Raw genomic sequence first — 20,701 nt, forward strand, 5'->3', positions numbered from 1 at the left:
GTGTGGGTGACTGTGCGTGTCCGTGTGTGTGTGTGTGTGTGTGGGCGACCATGCGTGTCCTCGTGTGTGTATGTGTGGGTGACTGCGTGTCCGTGTGTGTGTGTGTGTGTGTGTGTGTGGGTGACTGTGCGTGTCCTCGTGTGTGTGTGGGTGACTGCGTGTCCGTGTGTGTGTGTGTGTGGGTGGGTGACTGCGTGTCCTGGTGTGGGTGACTGTGCGTGTCCTGGTGTGTGTGGGGGTGACTGTGTGGGTGACTGTGCGTGTCCTGGTGTGTGTGTGTGTGTTTGTGACTGTGCGTGTCCTGGTGTGTGTGTGGGTGACTGTGCGTGTCCTGGTGTGTGTGTGGGTGGGTGACTGTGCGTGTCCTGGTGTGTGTGTGGGTGACTGTGCGTGTCCTGGTGTGTGTGTGGGTGACTGTGCGTGTCCTGGTGTGTGTGTGGGTGACTGTGCGTGTCCTGGTGTGTGTGTGGGTGACTGTGCGTGTCCTGGTGTGTGTGTGGGTGACTGTGCGTGTCCTGGTGTGTGTGTGTGGGGGACTGTGCGTGTCCTGGTGTGTGTGTGTGTGACTGTGCGTGTCCTGGTGTGTGTGTGTGTGTGACTGTGCGTGTCCTGGTGTGTGTGTGGGTGACTGTGCGTGTCCTGGTGTGTGTGTGGGTGACTGTGCGTGTCCTGGTGTGTGTGTGGGTGACTGCGTGTCCTGGTGTGTGTGGGTGACTGTGCGTGTCCTGGTGTGTGTGTGTGTGGGTGACTGTGTGTGTGTGTGACTGTGCGTGTCCTGCTGTGAGTGACTGTAATGGCAGGGCTCTGAGGTTAGCTGCTGGTCTATAATGATTCACTCTTACTTCCTCTAATAGAAATATACTTTACTGTATATCTGCTCAGAGGTTTGGTGTTTGTGAACAGAACATTGTTTTAACCATCTTCTCCTTTCCTTTCCTCCTTTCCTCCTCACCTCCCCTCTCTCCTTCCCTCCCCTCTCTCCTTCCCCATCCCCTCTCTCTTCCTTACCTCCCCTCTCTCCTTCCCTCCCCTCTCTCATCCTCACCTCCCCTCTCTCATCCTCACCTCCCCTCTCTCATCCTCACCTCCCCTCTCTCCTTCCCCATCCCCTCTCTCCTCCTCACCTCCTCCTCTCTCCTCCTCACCTCCTCCTCTCTCCTCCTCACCTCCCCCTCTCTCCTTCCCCATCCCCTCTCTCCTCCTCACCTCCCCTCTCTCCTCCTCACCTCCCCTCTCTCCTCCACCTCCCCTCACTCCTTCCCCATCCCCTCTCTCCTTCCCCATCCCCTCTCTCCTTCCCCATCCCCTCTCTCCTTCCCCATCCCCTCTCTCCTCCTCACCTCCCCTCTCTCCTCCTCACCTCCCCTCTCTCCTCCTCACCTCCATCCTCTCCTCCTCTCCTCCTCACCTCCCCTCTCTCCTTCCCCTCTCCTCTCTCCTCCTCACCTCCCCTCCCCTCTCTCCTTCCCTCTCCACTCTCCTCCTCACCTCCTCTCTCCTTCCCCTCTCCTCTCTCCTCACCTCCCCTCTCTCCTTCTCCTCTCCTCTCTCCTTCCCCTCTCCTCTCTCCTCCTCACTTCTCCTCTCTCCTTCCCTCTCCTCTCTCCTTCCTCTCTCCTCCTCACCTCCCCTCTCCTTCCCTCTCCTCTCTCCTCCTCACCTCCCCTCTCTCCTTCCCTCTCCTCCTCACCTCCCCTTCCCTCTCCTCTCTCCTCCTCACCTCCCCTCTCTCCTTCCCTCTCCTCTCTCCTTCCCCTCTCCTCTCTCCTCCTCACCTCCCCTCTCTCCTTCCCTCTCCTCTCTCCTTCCCCTCTCCTCCTCACCTCCCCTCTCCTCTCCTCACCTCCCCTCTCTCCTCTCCTCTCTCCTCCTCACCTCCCCTCTCTCCTTCCCTCTCCTCTCTCCTCCTCACCTCCCCTCTCTCCTTCCCCCTCTCCTCCTCACCTCTCCTCCAGGCTAGGCCCAGTGTTCAGCCTGTTTGTACCTTTCCATTCCTCCATCCCCAAGGTTCCAGTCACTCAACTCCTTGGTCAGATCTCCGTAACTAACAAGTCCCTGGTTTACATTGTAGGCCTGCAGGTATGTAGAGTTACATAGTGTTCAGCATGGTGAGGGTCAGTGGTTAATATGTAGAGTTACATAGTGTTCAGCATGGTGGGGGTTAATATGTAGAGTTACATAGTGTTCAGCATGGTGGGGGTTAATATGTAGAGTTACATAGTGTTCAGCATGGTGGGGGTCAATATGTAGAGTTACATAGTGTTCAGCATGGTGGGGGTTAATATGTAGAGTTACATAGTGTTCAGCATGGTGGGGGTCAGTGGTTAATATGTAGAGTTGCATAGTGTTCAGCATGGTGGGGGTTAATATGTAGAGTTACATAGTGTTCAGCATGGTGGGGGTCAGTGGTTAATATGTAGAGTTACATAGTGTTCAGCATGGTGGGGGTTAATATGTAGAGTTACATAGTGTTCAGCATGGTGGGGGTTAATATGTAGAGTTACATAGTGTTCAGCATGGTGGGGGTCAGTGGTCAATATGTAGAGTTACATAGTGTTCAGCATGGTGGGGGTTAATATGTAGAGTTACATAGTGTTCAGCATGGTGGGGGTCAATATGTAGAGTTACATAGTGTTCAGCATGGTGGGAGTTAATATGTAGTTACATAGTGTTCAGCATGGTGGGGGTTAATATGTAGAGTTGCATAGTGTTCAGCATGGTGGGGGTTAATATGTAGAGTTACATAGTGTTCAGCATGGTGGGGGTTAATATGTAGAGTTACATAGTGTTCAGCATGGTGGGGGTTAATATGTAGAGTTACATAGTGTTCAGCATGGTGGGGGTTAATATGTAGAGTTACATAGTGTTCAGCATGGTGGGGGTTAATATGTAGAGTTACATAGTGTTCAGCATGGTGGGGGTCAGTGGTTAATATGTAGAGTTACATAGTGTTCAGCATGGTGGGGGTTAATATGTAGAGTTACATAGTGTTCAGCATGGTGGGGGTCAATATGTAGAGTTACATAGTGTTCAGCATGGTGGGGGTTAATATGTAGAGTTACATAGTGTTCAGCATGGTGGGGGTCAGTGGTTAATATGTAGAGTTGCATAGTGTTCAGCATGGTGGGGGTTAATATGTAGAGTTACATAGTGTTCAGCATGGTGGGGGTCAGTGGTTAATATGTAGAGTTACATAGTGTTCAGCATGGTGGGGGTTAATATGTAGAGTTACATAGTGTTCAGCATGGTGGGGGTTAATATGTAGAGTTACATAGTGTTCAGCATGGTGGGGGTCAGTGGTCAATATGTAGAGTTACATAGTGTTCAGCATGGTGGGGGTCAGTGGTCAATATGTAGAGTTACATAGTGTTCAGCATGGTGGGGGTTAATATGTAGACTTACATAGTGTTCAGCATGGTGGGGGTCAATATGTAGAGTTACATAGTGTTCAGCATGGTGGGAGTTAATATGTAGTTACATAGTGTTCAGCATGGTGGGGGTTAATATGTAGAGTTAAATAGTGTTCAGCATGGTGGGGGTTAATATGTAGAGTTACATAGTGTTCAGCATGGTGGGGGTCAGTGGTTAATATGTAGAGTTACATAGTGTTCAGCATGGTGGGGGTCAATATGTAGAGTTACATAGTGTTCAGCATGGTGGGGGTTAATATGTAGTTACATAGTGTTCAGCATGGTGGGGGTTAATATGTAGAGTTACATAGTGTTCAGCATGGTGGGGGTCAGTGGTTACTATGTAGTTACATAGTGTTCAGCATGGTGGGGGTTAATATGTAGAGTTACATAGTGTTCAGCATGGTGGGGGTCAGTGGTTAATATGTAGAGTTACATAGTGTTCAGCATGGTGGGGGTCAATATGTAGAGTTACATAGTGTTCAGCATGGTGGGGGTCAGTGGTTAATATGTAGAGTTACATAGTGTTCAGCATGGTGGGGGTCAATATGTAGAGTTACATAGTGTTCAGCATGGTGGGGGTTAATATGTAGAGTTACATACTGTTCAGCATGGTGGGGGTCAGTGGTTAATATGTTGAGTTACATAGTGTTCAGCATGGTGGGGGTTAATATGTAGAGTTAAATAGTGTTCAGCATGGTGGGAGTTAATATGTAGTTACATAGTGTTCAGCATGGTGGGGGTCAGTGGTTAATATGTAGAGTTACATAGTGTTCAGCATGGTGGGGGTTAATATGTAGAGTTACATAGTGTTCAGCATGGTGGGGGTTAATATGTAGAGTTACATAGTGTTCAGCATGGTGGGGGTCAGTGGTCAATATGTAGAGTTACATAGTGTTCAGCATGGTGGGGGTTAATATGTAGAGTTACATAGTGTTCAGCATGGTGGGGGTCAATATGTAGAGTTACATAGTGTTCAGCATGGTGGGAGTTAATATGTAGTTACATAGTGTTCAGCATGGTGGGGGTTAATATGTAGAGTTAAATAGTGTTCAGCATGGTGGGGGTCAATATGTAGAGTTACATAGTGTTCAGCATGGTGGGGGTCAGTGGTTAATATGTAGAGTTACATAGTGTTCAGCATGGTGGGGGTCAATATGTAGTTACATAGTGTTCAGCATGGTGGGGGTTAATATGTAGAGTTACATAGTGTTCAGCATGGTGGGGGTTAATATGTAGAGTTACATAGTGTTCAGCATGGTGGGGGTTAATATGTAGAGTTACATAGTGTTCAGCATGGTGGGGGTTAATATGTAGAGTTACATAGTGTTCAGCATGGTGGGGGTTAATATGTAGAGTTACATAGTGTTCAGCATGGTGGGGGTCAGTGGTTAATATGTAGAGTTACATAGTGTTCAGCATGGTGGGGGTTAATATGTAGAGTTACATAGTGTTCAGCATGGTGGGGGTCAATATGTAGAGTTACATAGTGTTCAGCATGGTGGGGGTTAATATGTAGAGTTACATAGTGTTCAGCATGGTGGGGGTCAGTGGTTAATATGTAGAGTTGCATAGTGTTCAGCATGGTGGGGGTTAATATGTAGAGTTACATAGTGTTCAGCATGGTGGGGGTTAATATGTAGAGTTAAATAGTGTTCAGCATGGTGGGGGTTAATATGTAGAGTTACATAGTGTTCAGCATGGTGGGGGTCAGTGGTTAATATGTAGAGTTACATAGTGTTCAGCATGGTGGGGGTCAATATGTAGAGTTACATAGTGTTCAGCATGGTGGGGGTTAATATGTAGTTACATAGTGTTCAGCATGGTGGGGGTTAATATGTAGAGTTACATAGTGTTCAGCATGGTGGGGGTTAATATGTAGAGTTACATAGTGTTCAGCATGGTGGGGGTCAGTGGTTAATATGTAGAGTTACATAGTGTTCAGCATGGTGGGGGTCAATATGTAGAGTTACATAGTGTTCAGCATGGTGGGGGTCAGTGGTTAATATGTAGAGTTACATAGTGTTCAGCATGGTGGGGGTCAATATGTAGAGTTACATAGTGTTCAGCATGGTGGGGGTTAATATGTAGAGTTACATACTGTTCAGCATGGTGGGGGTCAGTGGTTAATATGTAGAGTTACATAGTGTTCAGCATGGTGGGGGTTAATATGTAGAGTTAAATAGTGTTCAGCATGGTGGGAGTTAATATGTAGTTACATAGTGTTCAGCATGGTGGGAGTTAATATGTAGAGTTACATAGTGTTCAGCATGGTGGGGGTTAATATGTAGAGTTACATAGTGTTCAGCATGGTGGGGGTCAGTGGTTAATATGTAGAGTTACATAGTGTTCAGCATGGTGGGGTTCAGTGGTTAATATGTAGAGTTACATAGTGTTCAGCATGGTGGGAGTTAATATGTAGAGTTACATAGTGTTCAGCATGGTGGGGGTCAATATGTAGAGTTACATAGTGTTCAGCATGGTGGGGGTTAATATGTAGAGTTACATAGTGTTCAGCATGATGGGGGTCAATATGTAGAGTTACATAGTGTTCAGCATGGTGGGGGTTAATATGTAGAGTTACATAGTGTTCAGCATGGTGGGGGTCAGTGGTTAATATGTAGAGTTACATAGTGTTCAGCATGGTGGGGGTTAATATGTAGAGTTACATAGTGTTCAGCATGGTGGGGGTTAATATGTAGAGTTAAATAGTGTTCAGCATGGTGGGGGTCAGTGGTTAATATGTAGAGTTACATAGTGTTCAGCATGGTGGGGGTCAGTGGTTAATATGTAGAGTTACATAGTGTTCAGCATGGTGGGGGTTAATATGTAGAGTTACATAGTGTTCAGCATGGTGGGGGTCAATATGTAGAGTTACATAGTGTTCAGCATGGTGGGGGTCAGTGGTTAATATGTAGAGTTACATAGTGTTCAGCATGGTGGGGGTCAATATGTAGAGTTACATAGTGTTCAGCATGGTGGGGGTCAGTGGTTAATATGTAGAGTTACATAGTGTTCAGCATGGTGGGGGTCAGTGGTTAATATGTAGAGTTACATAGTGTTCAGCATGGTGGGGGTTAATATGTAGAGTTACATAGTGTTCAGCATGGTGGGGGTCAATATGTAGAGTTACATAGTGTTCAGCATGGTGGGGGTCAATATGTAGAGTTACATAGTGTTCAGCATGGTGGGGGTTAATATGTAGAGTTACATAGTGTTCAGCATGGTGGGGGTCAGTGGTTAATATGTAGAGTTACATAGTGTTCAGCATGGTGGGGGTCAATATGTAGTTACATAGTGTTCAGCATGGTGGGGGTCAATATGTAGAGTTACATAGTGTTCAGCATGGTGGGGGTTATTATGTGGAGTTACATAGTGTTCAGCATGGTGGGAGTTAATATGTAGTTAGTTACATAGTGTTCAGCATGGTGGGGGTCAGTGGTCAATATGTAGAGTTACATAGTGTTCAGCATGGTGGGGGTTAATATGTAGAGTTACATAGTGTTCAGCATGGTGGGGGTCAATATGTAGAGTTACATAGTGTTCAGCATGGTGGGAGTTAATATGTAGTTACATAGTGTTCAGCATGGTGGGGGTTAATATGTAGAGTTAAATAGTGTTCAGCATGGTGGGGGTCAATATGTAGAGTTACATAGTGTTCAGCATGGTGGGGGTCAGTGGTTAATATGTAGAGTTACATAGTGTTCAGCATGGTGGGGGTCAATATGTAGTTACATAGTGTTCAGCATGGTGGGGGTTAATATGTAGAGTTACATAGTGTTCAGCATGGTGGGGGTTAATATGTAGAGTTACATAGTGTTCAGCATGGTGGGGGTTAATATGTAGAGTTACATAGTGTTCAGCATGGTGGGGGTTAATATGTAGAGTTACATAGTGTTCAGCATGGTGGGGGTCAGTGGTTAATATGTAGAGTTACATAGTGTTCAGCATGGTGGGGGTTAATATGTAGAGTTACATAGTGTTCAGCATGGTGGGGGTCAATATGTAGAGTTACATAGTGTTCAGCATGGTGGGGGTCAGTGGTTAATATGTAGAGTTACATAGTGTTCAGCATGGTGGGGGTTAATATGTAGAGTTACATAGTGTTCAGCATGGTGGGGGTTAATATGTAGAGTTACATAGTGTTCAGCATGGTGGGGGTCAGTGGTCAATATGTAGAGTTACATAGTGTTCAGCATGGTGGGGGTTAATATGTAGAGTTACATAGTGTTCAGCATGGTGGGGGTCAATATGTAGAGTTACATAGTGTTCAGCATGGTGGGAGTTAATATGTAGTTACATAGTGTTCAGCATGGTGGGGGTTAATATGTATAGTTAAATAGTGTTCAGCATGGTGGGGGTTAATATGTAGAGTTACATAGTGTTCAGCATGGTGGGGGTCAGTGGTTAATATGTAGAGTTACATAGTGTTCAGCATGGTGGGGGTCAATATGTAGAGTTACATAGTGTTCAGCATGGTGGGGGTTAATATGTAGTTACATAGTGTTCAGCATGGTGGGGGTTAATATGTAGAGTTACATAGTGTTCAGCATGGTGGGGGTCAGTGGTTAATATGTAGAGTTACATAGTGTTCAGCATGGTGGGGGTCAATATGTAGAGTTACATAGTGTTCAGCATGGTGGGGGTCAGTGGTTAATATGCAGAGTTACATAGTGTTCAGCATGGTGGGGGTCAATATGTAGAGTTACATACTGTTCAGCATGGTGGGGGTCAGTGGTTAATATGTAGAGTTACATAGTGTTCAGCATGGTGGGGGTTAATATGTAGAGTTAAATAGTGTTCAGCATGGTGGGAGTTAATATGTAGTTACATAGTGTTCAGCATGGTGGGGGTTAATATGTAGAGTTACATAGTGTTCAGCATGGTGGGGGTTAATATGTAGAGTTACATAGTGTTCAGCATGGTGGGGGTCAGTGGTTAATATGTAGAGTTACATAGTGTTCAGCATGGTGGGGTTCAGTGGTTAATATGTAGAGTTACATAGTGTTCAGCATGGTGGGAGTTAATATGTAGAGTTACATAGTGTTCAGCATGGTGGGGGTCAATATGTAGAGTTACATAGTGTTCAGCATGGTGGGGGTTAATATGTAGAGTTACATAGTGTTCAGCATGGTGGGGGTTAATATGTAGAGTTACATAGTGTTCAGCATGGTGGGGGTCAGTGGTTAATATGTAGAGTTACATAGTGTTCAGCATGGTGGGGGTTAATATGTAGAGTTACATAGTGTTCAGCATGGTGGGGGTTAATATGTAGAGTTAAATAGTGTTCAGCATGGTGGGGGTCAGTGGTTAATATGTAGAGTTACATAGTGTTCAGCATGGTGGGGGTCAGTGGTTAATATGTAGAGTTACATAGTGTTCAGCATGGTGGGGGTCAATATGTAGAGTTACATAGTGTTCAGCATGGTGGGGGTCAGTGGTTAATATGTAGAGTTACATAGTGTTCAGCATGGTGGGGTTCAGTGGTTAATATGTAGAGTTACATAGTGTTCAGCATGGTGGGAGTTAATATGTAGAGTTACATAGTGTTCAGCATGGTGGGGGTCAATATGTAGAGTTACATAGTGTTCAGCATGGTGGGGGTTAATATGTAGAGTTACATAGTGTTCAGCATGATGGGGGTCAATATGTAGAGTTACATAGTGTTCAGCATGGTGGGGGTTAATATGTAGAGTTACATAGTGTTCAGCATGGTGGGGGTCAGTGGTTAATATGTAGAGTTACATAGTGTTCAGCATGGTGGGGGTTAATATGTAGAGTTACATAGTGTTCAGCATGGTGGGGGTTAATATGTAGAGTTAAATAGTGTTCAGCATGGTGGGGGTCAGTGGTTAATATGTAGAGTTACATAGTGTTCAGCATGGTGGGGGTCAGTGGTTAATATGTAGAGTTACATAGTGTTCAGCATGGTGGGGGTTAATATGTAGAGTTACATAGTGTTCAGCATGGTGGGGGTCAATATGTAGAGTTACATAGTGTTCAGCATGGTGGGGGTCAGTGGTTAATATGTAGAGTTACATAGTGTTCAGCATGGTGGGGGTCAATATGTAGAGTTACATAGTGTTCAGCATGGTGGGGGTCAGTGGTTAATATGTAGAGTTACATAGTGTTCAGCATGGTGGGGGTCAGTGGTTAATATGTAGAGTTACATAGTGTTCAGCATGGTGGGGGTTAATATGTAGAGTTACATAGTGTTCAGCATGGTGGGGGTCAATATGTAGAGTTACATAGTGTTCAGCATGGTGGGGGTCAATATGTAGAGTTACATAGTGTTCAGCATGGTGGGGGTTAATATGTAGAGTTACATAGTGTTCAGCATGGTGGGGGTCAGTGGTTAATATGTAGAGTTACATAGTGTTCAGCATGGTGGGGGTCAATATGTAGTTACATAGTGTTCAGCATGGTGGGGGTCAATATGTAGAGTTACATAGTGTTCAGCATGGTGGGGGTTATTATGTGGAGTTACATAGTGTTCAGCATGGTGGGAGTTAATATGTAGTTAGTTACATAGTGTTCAGCATGGTGGGGGTCAGTGGTCAATATGTAGAGTTACATAGTGTTCAGCATGGTGGGGGTTAATATGTAGAGTTACATAGTGTTCAGCATGGTGGGGGTTAATATGTAGAGTTACATAGTGTTCAGCATGGTGGGGGTCAGTGGTCAATATGTAGAGTTACATAGTGTTCAGCATGGTGGGGGTTAATATGTAGAGTTACATAGTGTTCAGCATGGTGGGGGTCAATATGTAGAGTTACATAGTGTTCAGCATGGTGGGAGTTAATATGTAGTTACATAGTGTTCAGCATGGTGGGGGTTAATATGTAGAGTTAAATAGTGTTCAGCATGGTGGGGGTCAATATGTAGAGTTACATAGTGTTCAGCATGGTGGGGGTCAGTGGTTAATATGTAGAGTTACATAGTGTTCAGCATGGTGGGGGTCAATATGTAGTTACATAGTGTTCAGCATGGTGGGGGTTAATATGTAGAGTTACATAGTGTTCAGCATGGTGGGGGTTAATATGTAGAGTTACATAGTGTTCAGCATGGTGGGGGTTAATATGTAGAGTTACATAGTGTTCAGCATGGTGGGGGTTAATATGTAGAGTTACATAGTGTTCAGCATGGTGGGGGTTAATATGTAGAGTTACATAGTGTTCAGCATGGTGGGGGTCAGTGGTTAATATGTAGAGTTACATAGTGTTCAGCATGGTGGGGGTTAATATGTAGAGTTACATAGTGTTCAGCATGGTGGGGGTCAATATGTAGAGTTACATAGTGTTCAGCATGGTGGGGGTCAGTGGTTAATATGTAGAGTTACATAGTGTTCAGCATGGTGGGGGTTAATATGTAGAGTTACATAGTGTTCAGCATGGTGGGGGTTAATATGTAGAGTTACATAGTGTTCAGCATGGTGGGGGTCAGTGGTCAATATGTAGAGTTACATAGTGTTCAGCATGGTGGGGGTTAATATGTAGAGTTACATAGTGTTCAGCATGGTGGGGGTCAATATGTAGAGTTACATAGTGTTCAGCATGGTGGGAGTTAATATGTAGTTACATAGTGTTCAGCATGGTGGGGGTTAATATGTATAGTTAAATAGTGTTCAGCATGGTGGGGGTTAATATGTAGAGTTACATAGTGTTCAGCATGGTGGGGGTCAGTGGTTAATATGTAGAGTTACATAGTGTTCAGCATGGTGGGGGTCAATATGTAGAGTTACATAGTGTTCAGCATGGTGGGGGTTAATATGTAGTTACATAGTGTTCAGCATGGTGGGGGTTAATATGTAGAGTTACATAGTGTTCAGCATGGTGGGGGTCAGTGGTTAATATGTAGAGTTACATAGTGTTCAGCATGGTGGGGGTCAATATGTAGAGTTACATAGTGTTCAGCATGGTGGGGGTCAGTGGTTAATATGCAGAGTTACATAGTGTTCAGCATGGTGGGGGTCAATATGTAGAGTTACATACTGTTCAGCATGGTGGGGGTCAGTGGTTAATATGTAGAGTTACATAGTGTTCAGCATGGTGGGGGTTAATATGTAGAGTTAAATAGTGTTCAGCATGGTGGGAGTTAATATGTAGTTACATAGTGTTCAGCATGGTGGGGGTTAATATGTAGAGTTACATAGTGTTCAGCATGGTGGGGGTTAATATGTAGAGTTACATAGTGTTCAGCATGGTGGGGGTCAGTGGTTAATATGTAGAGTTACATAGTGTTCAGCATGGTGGGGTTCAGTGGTTAATATGTAGAGTTACATAGTGTTCAGCATGGTGGGGGTTAATATGTAGAGTTACATAGTGTTCAGCATGGTGGGGGTCAATATGTAGAGTTACATAGTGTTCAGCATGGTGGGAGTTAATATGTAGTTACATAGTGTTCAGCATGGTGGGGGTTAATATGTATAGTTAAATAGTGTTCAGCATGGTGGGGGTTAATATGTAGAGTTACATAGTGTTCAGCATGGTGGGGGTCAGTGGTTAATATGTAGAGTTACATAGTGTTCAGCATGGTGGGGGTCAATATGTAGAGTTACATAGTGTTCAGCATGGTGGGGGTTAATATGTAGTTACATAGTGTTCAGCATGGTGGGGGTTAATATGTAGAGTTACATAGTGTTCAGCATGGTGGGGGTCAGTGGTTAATATGTAGAGTTACATAGTGTTCAGCATGGTGGGGGTCAATATGTAGAGTTACATAGTGTTCAGCATGGTGGGGGTCAGTGGTTAATATGCAGAGTTACATAGTGTTCAGCATGGTGGGGGTCAATATGTAGAGTTACATACTGTTCAGCATGGTGGGGGTCAGTGGTTAATATGTAGAGTTACATAGTGTTCAGCATGGTGGGGGTTAATATGTAGAGTTAAATAGTGTTCAGCATGGTGGGAGTTAATATGTAGTTACATAGTGTTCAGCATGGTGGGGGTTAATATGTAGAGTTACATAGTGTTCAGCATGGTGGGGGTTAATATGTAGAGTTACATAGTGTTCAGCATGGTGGGGGTCAGTGGTTAATATGTAGAGTTACATAGTGTTCAGCATGGTGGGGTTCAGTGGTTAATATGTAGAGTTACATAGTGTTCAGCATGGTGGGAGTTAATATGTAGAGTTACATAGTGTTCAGCATGGTGGGGGTCAATATGTAGAGTTACATAGTGTTCAGCATGGTGGGGGTTAATATGTAGAGTTACATAGTGTTCAGCATGGTGGGGGTTAATATGTAGAGTTACATAGTGTTCAGCATGGTGGGGGTCAGTGGTTAATATGTAGAGTTACATAGTGTTCAGCATGGTGGGGGTTAATATGTAGAGTTACATAGTGTTCAGCATGGTGGGGGTTAATATGTAGAGTTAAATAGTGTTCAGCATGGTGGGGGTCAGTGGTTAATATGTAGAGTTACATAGTGTTCAGCATGGTGGGGGTCAGTGGTTAATATGTAGAGTTACATAGTGTTCAGCATGGTGGGGGTCAATATGTAGAGTTACATAGTGTTCAGCATGGTGGGGGTCAGTGGTTAATATGTAGAGTTACATAGTGTTCAGCATGGTGGGGGTCAATATGTAGAGTTACATAGTGTTCAGCATGGTGGGGGTCAGTGGTTAATATGTAGAGTTACATAGTGTTCAGCATGGTGGGGGTCAGTGGTTAATATGTAGAGTTACATAGTGTTCAGCATGGTGGGGGTTAATATGTAGAGTTACATAGTGTTCAGCATGGTGGGGGTCAATATGTAGAGTTACATAGTGTTCAGCATGGTGGGGGTCAGTGGTTAATATGCAGAGTTACATAGTGTTCAGCATGGTGGGGGTCAATATGTAGAGTTACATACTGTTCAGCATGGTGGGGGTCAGTGGTTAATATGTAGAGTTACATAGTGTTCAGCATGGTGGGGGTTAATATGTAGAGTTAAATAGTGTTCAGCATGGTGGGAGTTAATATGTAGTTACATAGTGTTCAGCATGGTGGGGGTTAATATGTAGAGTTACATAGTGTTCAGCATGGTGGGGGTTAATATGTAGAGTTACATAGTGTTCAGCATGGTGGGGGTCAGTGGTTAATATGTAGAGTTACATAGTGTTCAGCATGGTGGGGTTCAGTGGTTAATATGTAGTTACATAGTGTTCAGCATGGTGGGAGTTAATATGTAGAGTTACATAGTGTTCAGCATGGTGGGGGTCAATATGTAGAGTTACATAGTGTTCAGCATGGTGGGGGTTAATATGTAGAGTTACATAGTGTTCAGCATGGTGGGGGTTAATATGTAGAGTTACATAGTGTTCAGCATGGTGGGGGTCAGTGGTTAATATGTAGAGTTACATAGTGTTCAGCATGGTGGGGGTTAATATGTAGAGTTACATAGTGTTCAGCATGGTGGGGGTTAATATGTAGAGTTAAATAGTGTTCAGCATGGTGGGGGTCAGTGGTTAATATGTAGAGTTACATAGTGTTCAGCATGGTGGGGGTCAGTGGTTAATATGTAGAGTTACATAGTGTTCAGCATGGTGGGGGTCAATATGTAGAGTTACATAGTGTTCAGCATGGTGGGGGTCAGTGGTTAATATGTAGAGTTACATAGTGTTCAGCATGGTGGGGGTCAATATGTAGAGTTACATAGTGTTCAGCATGGTGGGGGTCAGTGGTTAATATGTAGAGTTACATAGTGTTCAGCATGGTGGGGGTCAGTGGTTAATATGTAGAGTTACATAGTGTTCAGCATGGTGGGGGTTAATATGTAGAGTTACATAGTGTTCAGCATGGTGGGGGTCAATATGTAGAGTTACATAGTGTTCAGCATGGTGGGGGTCAATATGTAGAGTTACATAGTGTTCAGCATGGTGGGGGTTAATATGTAGAGTTACATAGTGTTCAGCATGGTGGGGGTCAGTGGTTAATATGTAGAGTTACATAGTGTTCAGCATGGTGGGGGTCAATATGTAGTTACATAGTGTTCAGCATGGTGGGGGTCAATATGTAGAATTACATAGTGTTCAGCATGGTGGGGGTTATTATGTGGAGTTACATAGTGTTCAGCATGGTGGGAGTTAATATGTAGTTAGTTACATAGTGTTCAGCATGGTGGGGGTTAATATGTAGAGTTACATAGTGTTCAGCATGGTGGGGGTTAATATGTAGAGTTACATAGTGTTCAGCATGGTGGGGGTTAATATGTAGAGTTACATAGTGTTCAGCATGGTGGGGGTCAGTGGTTAATATGTAGAGATACATAGTGTTCAGCATGGTGGGGGTCAGTGATTAATATGTAGAGTTACATAGTGTTCAGCATGGTGGGGGTTAATATGTAGAGTTACATAGTGTTCAGCATGGTGGGGGTCAGTGGTTAATATGTCTCTGTGTTGTGTTTCAGCTCCTGACCTCCAGTCCGTTCATGTGGCTCGTTGCTCTCAGTGGACTGGTGAGTTCACACCACACTGACCCTGTTGCATAGCAACCAGCATTATACCCAACCCCTTTATCTCAACCACAGCCGCTTCTTCAGAAGTTGTAAATCCACACGTCTGAACCACACAGCGCGTGTTCCCCTACAGGTCTCTGGGAAGCTGTACCACGGAAACGCTCTGGGGGTGCAGCGGCTGCTCTTCGTACCCCGGTGGCTGTCCCGTGTAGGGGCCTTCGTCCTGGAACCCCTGTTCTCCGGGCCCCCGCCCCCCAATGAACCCCCCCTGGGTATGGGGGCTACTCTGGACATCCAGAGACAGCAGAGGATGGATCTCCATGATCAACAGATGCTGCTGGCCCAGTTCCATCAGGCCAGGAGGAACCACAGACCACCACAGGTATGGACAGACACACACACACAGTACTATTTACACACACACACAGTACTATATACACACACAGTACTACACACACACACACACAGTACAATATACACACACACACAGTACTACACATACACAGTACTATATACACACACAGTACTACACATATACACACACAGTACTACACATACACACACACACACAGTACTATATACACACACACACACAGTACTATATACACACACAGTACTATATACACACACAGTACTATATACACACACACACACACACACTACTATATACACACACACACACACACACACAGTACTACACACACACACACACAGTACTACACACACACACACACAGTACTACACACACACACACACACAGTACTACACACACACACACACACAGTACTACACACACACACAGTACTACACACACACACACACACACAGTACTACACACACACACACACACACAGTACTACACACACACACAGTACTATACACACACACAGTACTATACACACACAGTACTATACACACACACAGTACTATACACACAGTACTATACACACACAGTACTATACACACACAGTACTATACACACACAGTACTATACACACACACAGTACTACACACACACAGTACTACACACACACAGTACTATACACACACACACACACACACACACACACACACACACATACACACACACACACACAGTACTACACACACACAGCACTATATACAGACACACACAGTACTACACACACACAGTACTACACACACACACACACACACACACACAGTACTACACACACACAGTAATACACACACACAGTACTATACACACACACACACACACACACACACACACACACACACACACACACACAGTACTACACACACACACAGTACTACACACACACACAGTACTATACACACACAGTACTACACACACACACAGTACTATATACACATACACACAGTACTACACACACAGTACTACACACACACACACACACACACACACACAGTACTACACACACACACACACAGTACTACACACACACACACACACACACACAGTACTACACACACACACACACACAGTACTACACACACAGTACTATACACACACACACACACACAGTACTATACACACACACACACACACACACACACACACAGTACTATACACACACACACACACACACACACAGTACTACACACACACAGTACTACACACACACAGTACTACACACACACACACACACACACACACACACACACAGTACTACACACACACACAGTACTACACACACACAGTACTATACACACACACACACACACACAGTACTACACACACACAGTACTATACACACACAGTACTACACACACACACAGTACTATATACACATACACACAGTACTACACACACAGTACTACACACACACACACACACACACACACAGTACTACACACACAGTACTACACACACACACACACACACACACACACACACACAGTACTACACACACACACACAGTACTACACACACACACACACACACACACACACAGTACTACACACACACACACACACACACACAGTACTACACACACAGTACTATACACACACACACACACACACAGTACTATACACACACACACACACACACAGTACTATACACACACACACACAGTACTACACACACACAGTACTACACACACACACACACACACACACAGTACTACACACACACACAGTACTAGACACACACACACAGTACTAGACACACACACACACACACACACACACACACACACCCACAGACTAATGGACATTCCATTTGACATGACCCTCCTTCTGATCTGTTTTGGCCAATCAGAAGCATGCATGCCTTTGCAGAATATTTAATGCAATCCTCTCATTGGCAGAATGAATGTCCTTCACATGCAAAGGCTACGTGAGTTTATAGTCCTGCCTTTCCAACACACAGCTCCTGGCGGTCTCTGTCTTCTGAACTGATGTGCAGGCAGGGCTCTTCTAAAGTCTACATGACCTTTATTCTGTATAGAAACAGTCATGTTTATATTTATATTGGCCATTTTAGCTTCGATGACATCAGAAGCTCTGTTTTGACATTTGCCTTTTTAAAATAATTGTTCATAAATAATGCCAGTTATTTAATATTAGGAGTACAGCAATCATTCTGGCATTGTTGCAAAGCTCAGATTCTCCCCATTTTCAATTGATCCAATGCTATTTAACCCCCTATGGCTGGTTATGATGGGGAGAAGATCAGAGCTGTAAACTGATCCAATGCTATTTAACCCCCTACGGCTGGTTATGATGGGGAGAAGATCAGAGCTGTAAACTGATCCAATGCTATTTAACCCCCTACAGCTGTTATGATGGGGAGAAGATCAGAGCTGTAAACTGATCCAATGCTATTTAACCCCCTACGGCTGTTATGATGGGGAGAAGATCAGAGCTGTAAACTGATCCAATGCTATTTAACCCCCTACGGCTGGTTATGATGGGGAGAAGATCAGAGCTGTAAACTGATCCAATGCTATTTAACCCCCTACGGCTGTTATGATGGGGAGAAGATCAGAGCTGTAAACTGATCCAATGCTATTTAACCCCCTACGGCTGTTATGATGGGGAGAAGATCAGAGCTGTAAACTGATCCAATGCTATTTAACCCCCTACAGCTGTTATGATGGGGAGAAGATCAGAGCTGTAAACTGATCCAATGCTATTTAACCCCCTACGGCTGTTATGATGGGGAGAAGATCAGAGCTGGAAACTGTTTAAAGGTGACGGGCAAAGGTCTCCACCAAAAACTGTGACACTTAATAATTATTATATTTTAGGCTTCATTAAATAAGCCCCCCCCCCCCCACAAAAAAACAATCTATCACTACATTTAGCTGTCATTTCTAAATGTTGGTGAAGATGTCATTCTTGCATTCTATGGCCAGAAAAATACATCATTTGAGGGCTAAATTAATAGGTTAGTGGCCAACTGCAAGGAACACAAGCTACAGACACGGCTTGTATGAGTCATTTTCTCTGTATCAGAAATGAAGCCATTAGACACTTGTATATCTGAAGAAATGAACATGTAAGTCAATAATGATGACTCATAGGCAGTAGTGTGAGCGGACCAAGTCATTGGGCGTCTCTCTAAAGAGGAAAGGTGGAATGAACGAGTCAGGAGGAGCTTTTCTGGATTGAACACAGTTCTCTATTGAGGGCATTTTGTCAACAAAAACACTCCAACATAATCAATGAAAATCTTCCAAGGAAAAACATACATCTTCTTCTCCAGATGAAACAGGAACACAATAGGATTATCTTTAAACTACAACAACAAAAAGTCACGGGCTTGTCACCGTCTTAGTGGTTCTTCCTGGATCGCTCCTCTCTCTCGGTGGCCATCTTCCAGAGATAGTTTTCCCTCCCCCTCTCTGCTGGTTCCATTCTTTCTCTTATAGGGGAAGGAGAGTATGTCATTAGTACCGTCAGCTGTGCTTAATTGACTCTGGTTACCTTGTCTCCCATGCCTTGTTGGGCTACTATCCATGAGCCCAGCCTACCCTCTGGTTGCCTTGTTGGGCTACTATCCGTGAGCCCAGCCTACCCTCTGGTTGCCTTGTTGGGCTACTATCCGTGAGCCCAGCCTACCCTCTGGTTGCCTTGTTGGGCTACTATCCGTGAGCCCAGCCTACCCTCTGGTTGCCTTGTTGGGCTACTATCCATGAGCCCAGCCTGCCCTCTGGTTACCTTGTCTCCCATGCCTTGTTGGGCTACTATCCGTGAGCCCAGCCTGCCCTCTGGTTACCTTGTCTCCCATGCCTTGTTGGGCTACTATCCGTGAGATCAGCCTGCCCTCTGGTTACCTTGTTGGGCTACTATCTGTGAGCCCAGCCTACCCTCTGGTTACCTTGTCTCCCATGCCTTGTTGGGCTACTATCCGTGAGCCCAGCCTGCCCTCTGGTTACCTTGTTGGGCTACTATCCGTGAGCCCAGCCTGCCCTCTGGTTACCTTGTTGGGCTGCTATCCGTGTTCCCAGCTTGCCCTCTGGTTACCTTGTTGGGCTGCTATCCGTGAGCCCAGCCTGCCCTCTGGTTACCTTGTTGGGCTACTATCTGTGAGCCCAGCCTGCCCTCTGGTTACCTTGTTGGGCTACTATCTGTGAGCCCAGCCTACCCTCTGGTTACCTTGTTGGGCTACTATCTGTGAGCCCAGCCTGCCCTCTGGTTACCTTGTTGGGCTACTATCCGTGAGCCCAGCTTGCCCTCTGGTTACCTTGTTGGGCTGCTATCCGTGAGCCCAGCTTGCCCTCTGGTTACCTTGTTGGGCTACTATCCGTGAGCCCAGCCTGCCCTCTGGTTACCTTGTTGGGCTACTATCCGTGAGCCCAGCCTGCCCTCTGGTTACCTTGTCTCCCATGCCTTGTTGGGCTGCTATCCCTGAGCCCAGCCTGCCCTCTGGTTGCCTTGTTGGGCTACTATCCGTGAGCCCAGCCTGCCCTCTGGTAACCTTGTTGGGCTGCTATCCGTGAGCCCAGCCTGCCTTCTGGTTACCTTGTTGGGCTACTATCCGTGAGCCCAGCCTGCCTTCTGGTTGCCTTGTTGGGCTACTATCCGTGAGCCCAGCCTGCCCTCTGGTTACCTTGTTGGGCTACTATCCGTGAGCCCAGCCTGCCCTCTGGTTACCTTGTCTCCCATGCCTTGTTGGGCTACTATCCGTGAGCCCAGCCTGCCCTCTGGTTACCTTGTCTCCCATGCCTTGTTGGGCTACTATCCGTGAGCCCAGCCTGCCCTCTGGTGGTCCTTCCACTGCAGATAATGAGAGTTAGCTAGCTATAGCCACATAGTGAATTTCCGATCATTGTGATGAGTCTTCCATTTATATCAAATCACATTTTATTGGTCACATGTTTAGCAGATGTTATTGCGGGTGTAGTGAAATGCTTGTGTTTCTAGTTCCAACAATGCAGTAATATCTAACAATACACACAAATCTAAAAGTAAAACTGGCAACGCATAAACAATATAATTAGAGAGAGAAACTCAAAATACCAACGTGTGAGAAATACTGGACTTTATTAATGTTTCCATGGAACCAACCAAAATCATACAATTATTTAATACAAAATACATTTCACCAAAATCAAGGTTTCGTAATTATTGGCACTCCTCATTTCGTACTTAGTGCCACCACCTCTGGCAAGGATAACAGCATGGAGTCTTTTCTTGTGATGTTTGACAAGGTTAAGGAACACATTTGGAGGGATGTTGGACCATTCCTCAATGCAGATCCTTTCAAGATCCTTCACATCCGTGGGCTTGTGCTTATTAACTTCCCTCTTCAACTCAGCACACAGGTTTTTGATTGGATTGAGGTCCGGCAACAGATGGCCATGGCAGAACATTGATGTTGTTGTCACAGAACCATTTCTGTGCG

The 20,701-nt window shown here is 45.0% G+C and overlaps 1 protein-coding gene across 1 annotated transcript in view; it reads left to right on the forward strand.

Moving 5' to 3' along the window:
• LOC139402686 (UBA domain containing 2) overlaps positions 1-20,701 on the forward strand; it is a 42,698-nt gene that overhangs the window by 16,597 nt on the left and 5,400 nt on the right. The window contains exons 5-7 of the mRNA XM_071146586.1: positions 1,956-2,079; positions 14,797-14,844; positions 14,978-15,226. Of these exons, the coding sequence (XP_071002687.1) occupies positions 1,956-2,079; positions 14,797-14,844; positions 14,978-15,226 (421 nt within the window). The remainder of the gene's footprint in view (positions 1-1,955; positions 2,080-14,796; positions 14,845-14,977; positions 15,227-20,701) is intronic.

The sequence above is a fragment of the Oncorhynchus clarkii genome, unplaced genomic scaffold (genome assembly GCF_045791955.1).
Source record: "Oncorhynchus clarkii lewisi isolate Uvic-CL-2024 unplaced genomic scaffold, UVic_Ocla_1.0 unplaced_contig_13472_pilon_pilon, whole genome shotgun sequence".
In the NCBI taxonomy this organism is placed as follows: Eukaryota; Metazoa; Chordata; class Actinopteri; order Salmoniformes; family Salmonidae; genus Oncorhynchus; species Oncorhynchus clarkii.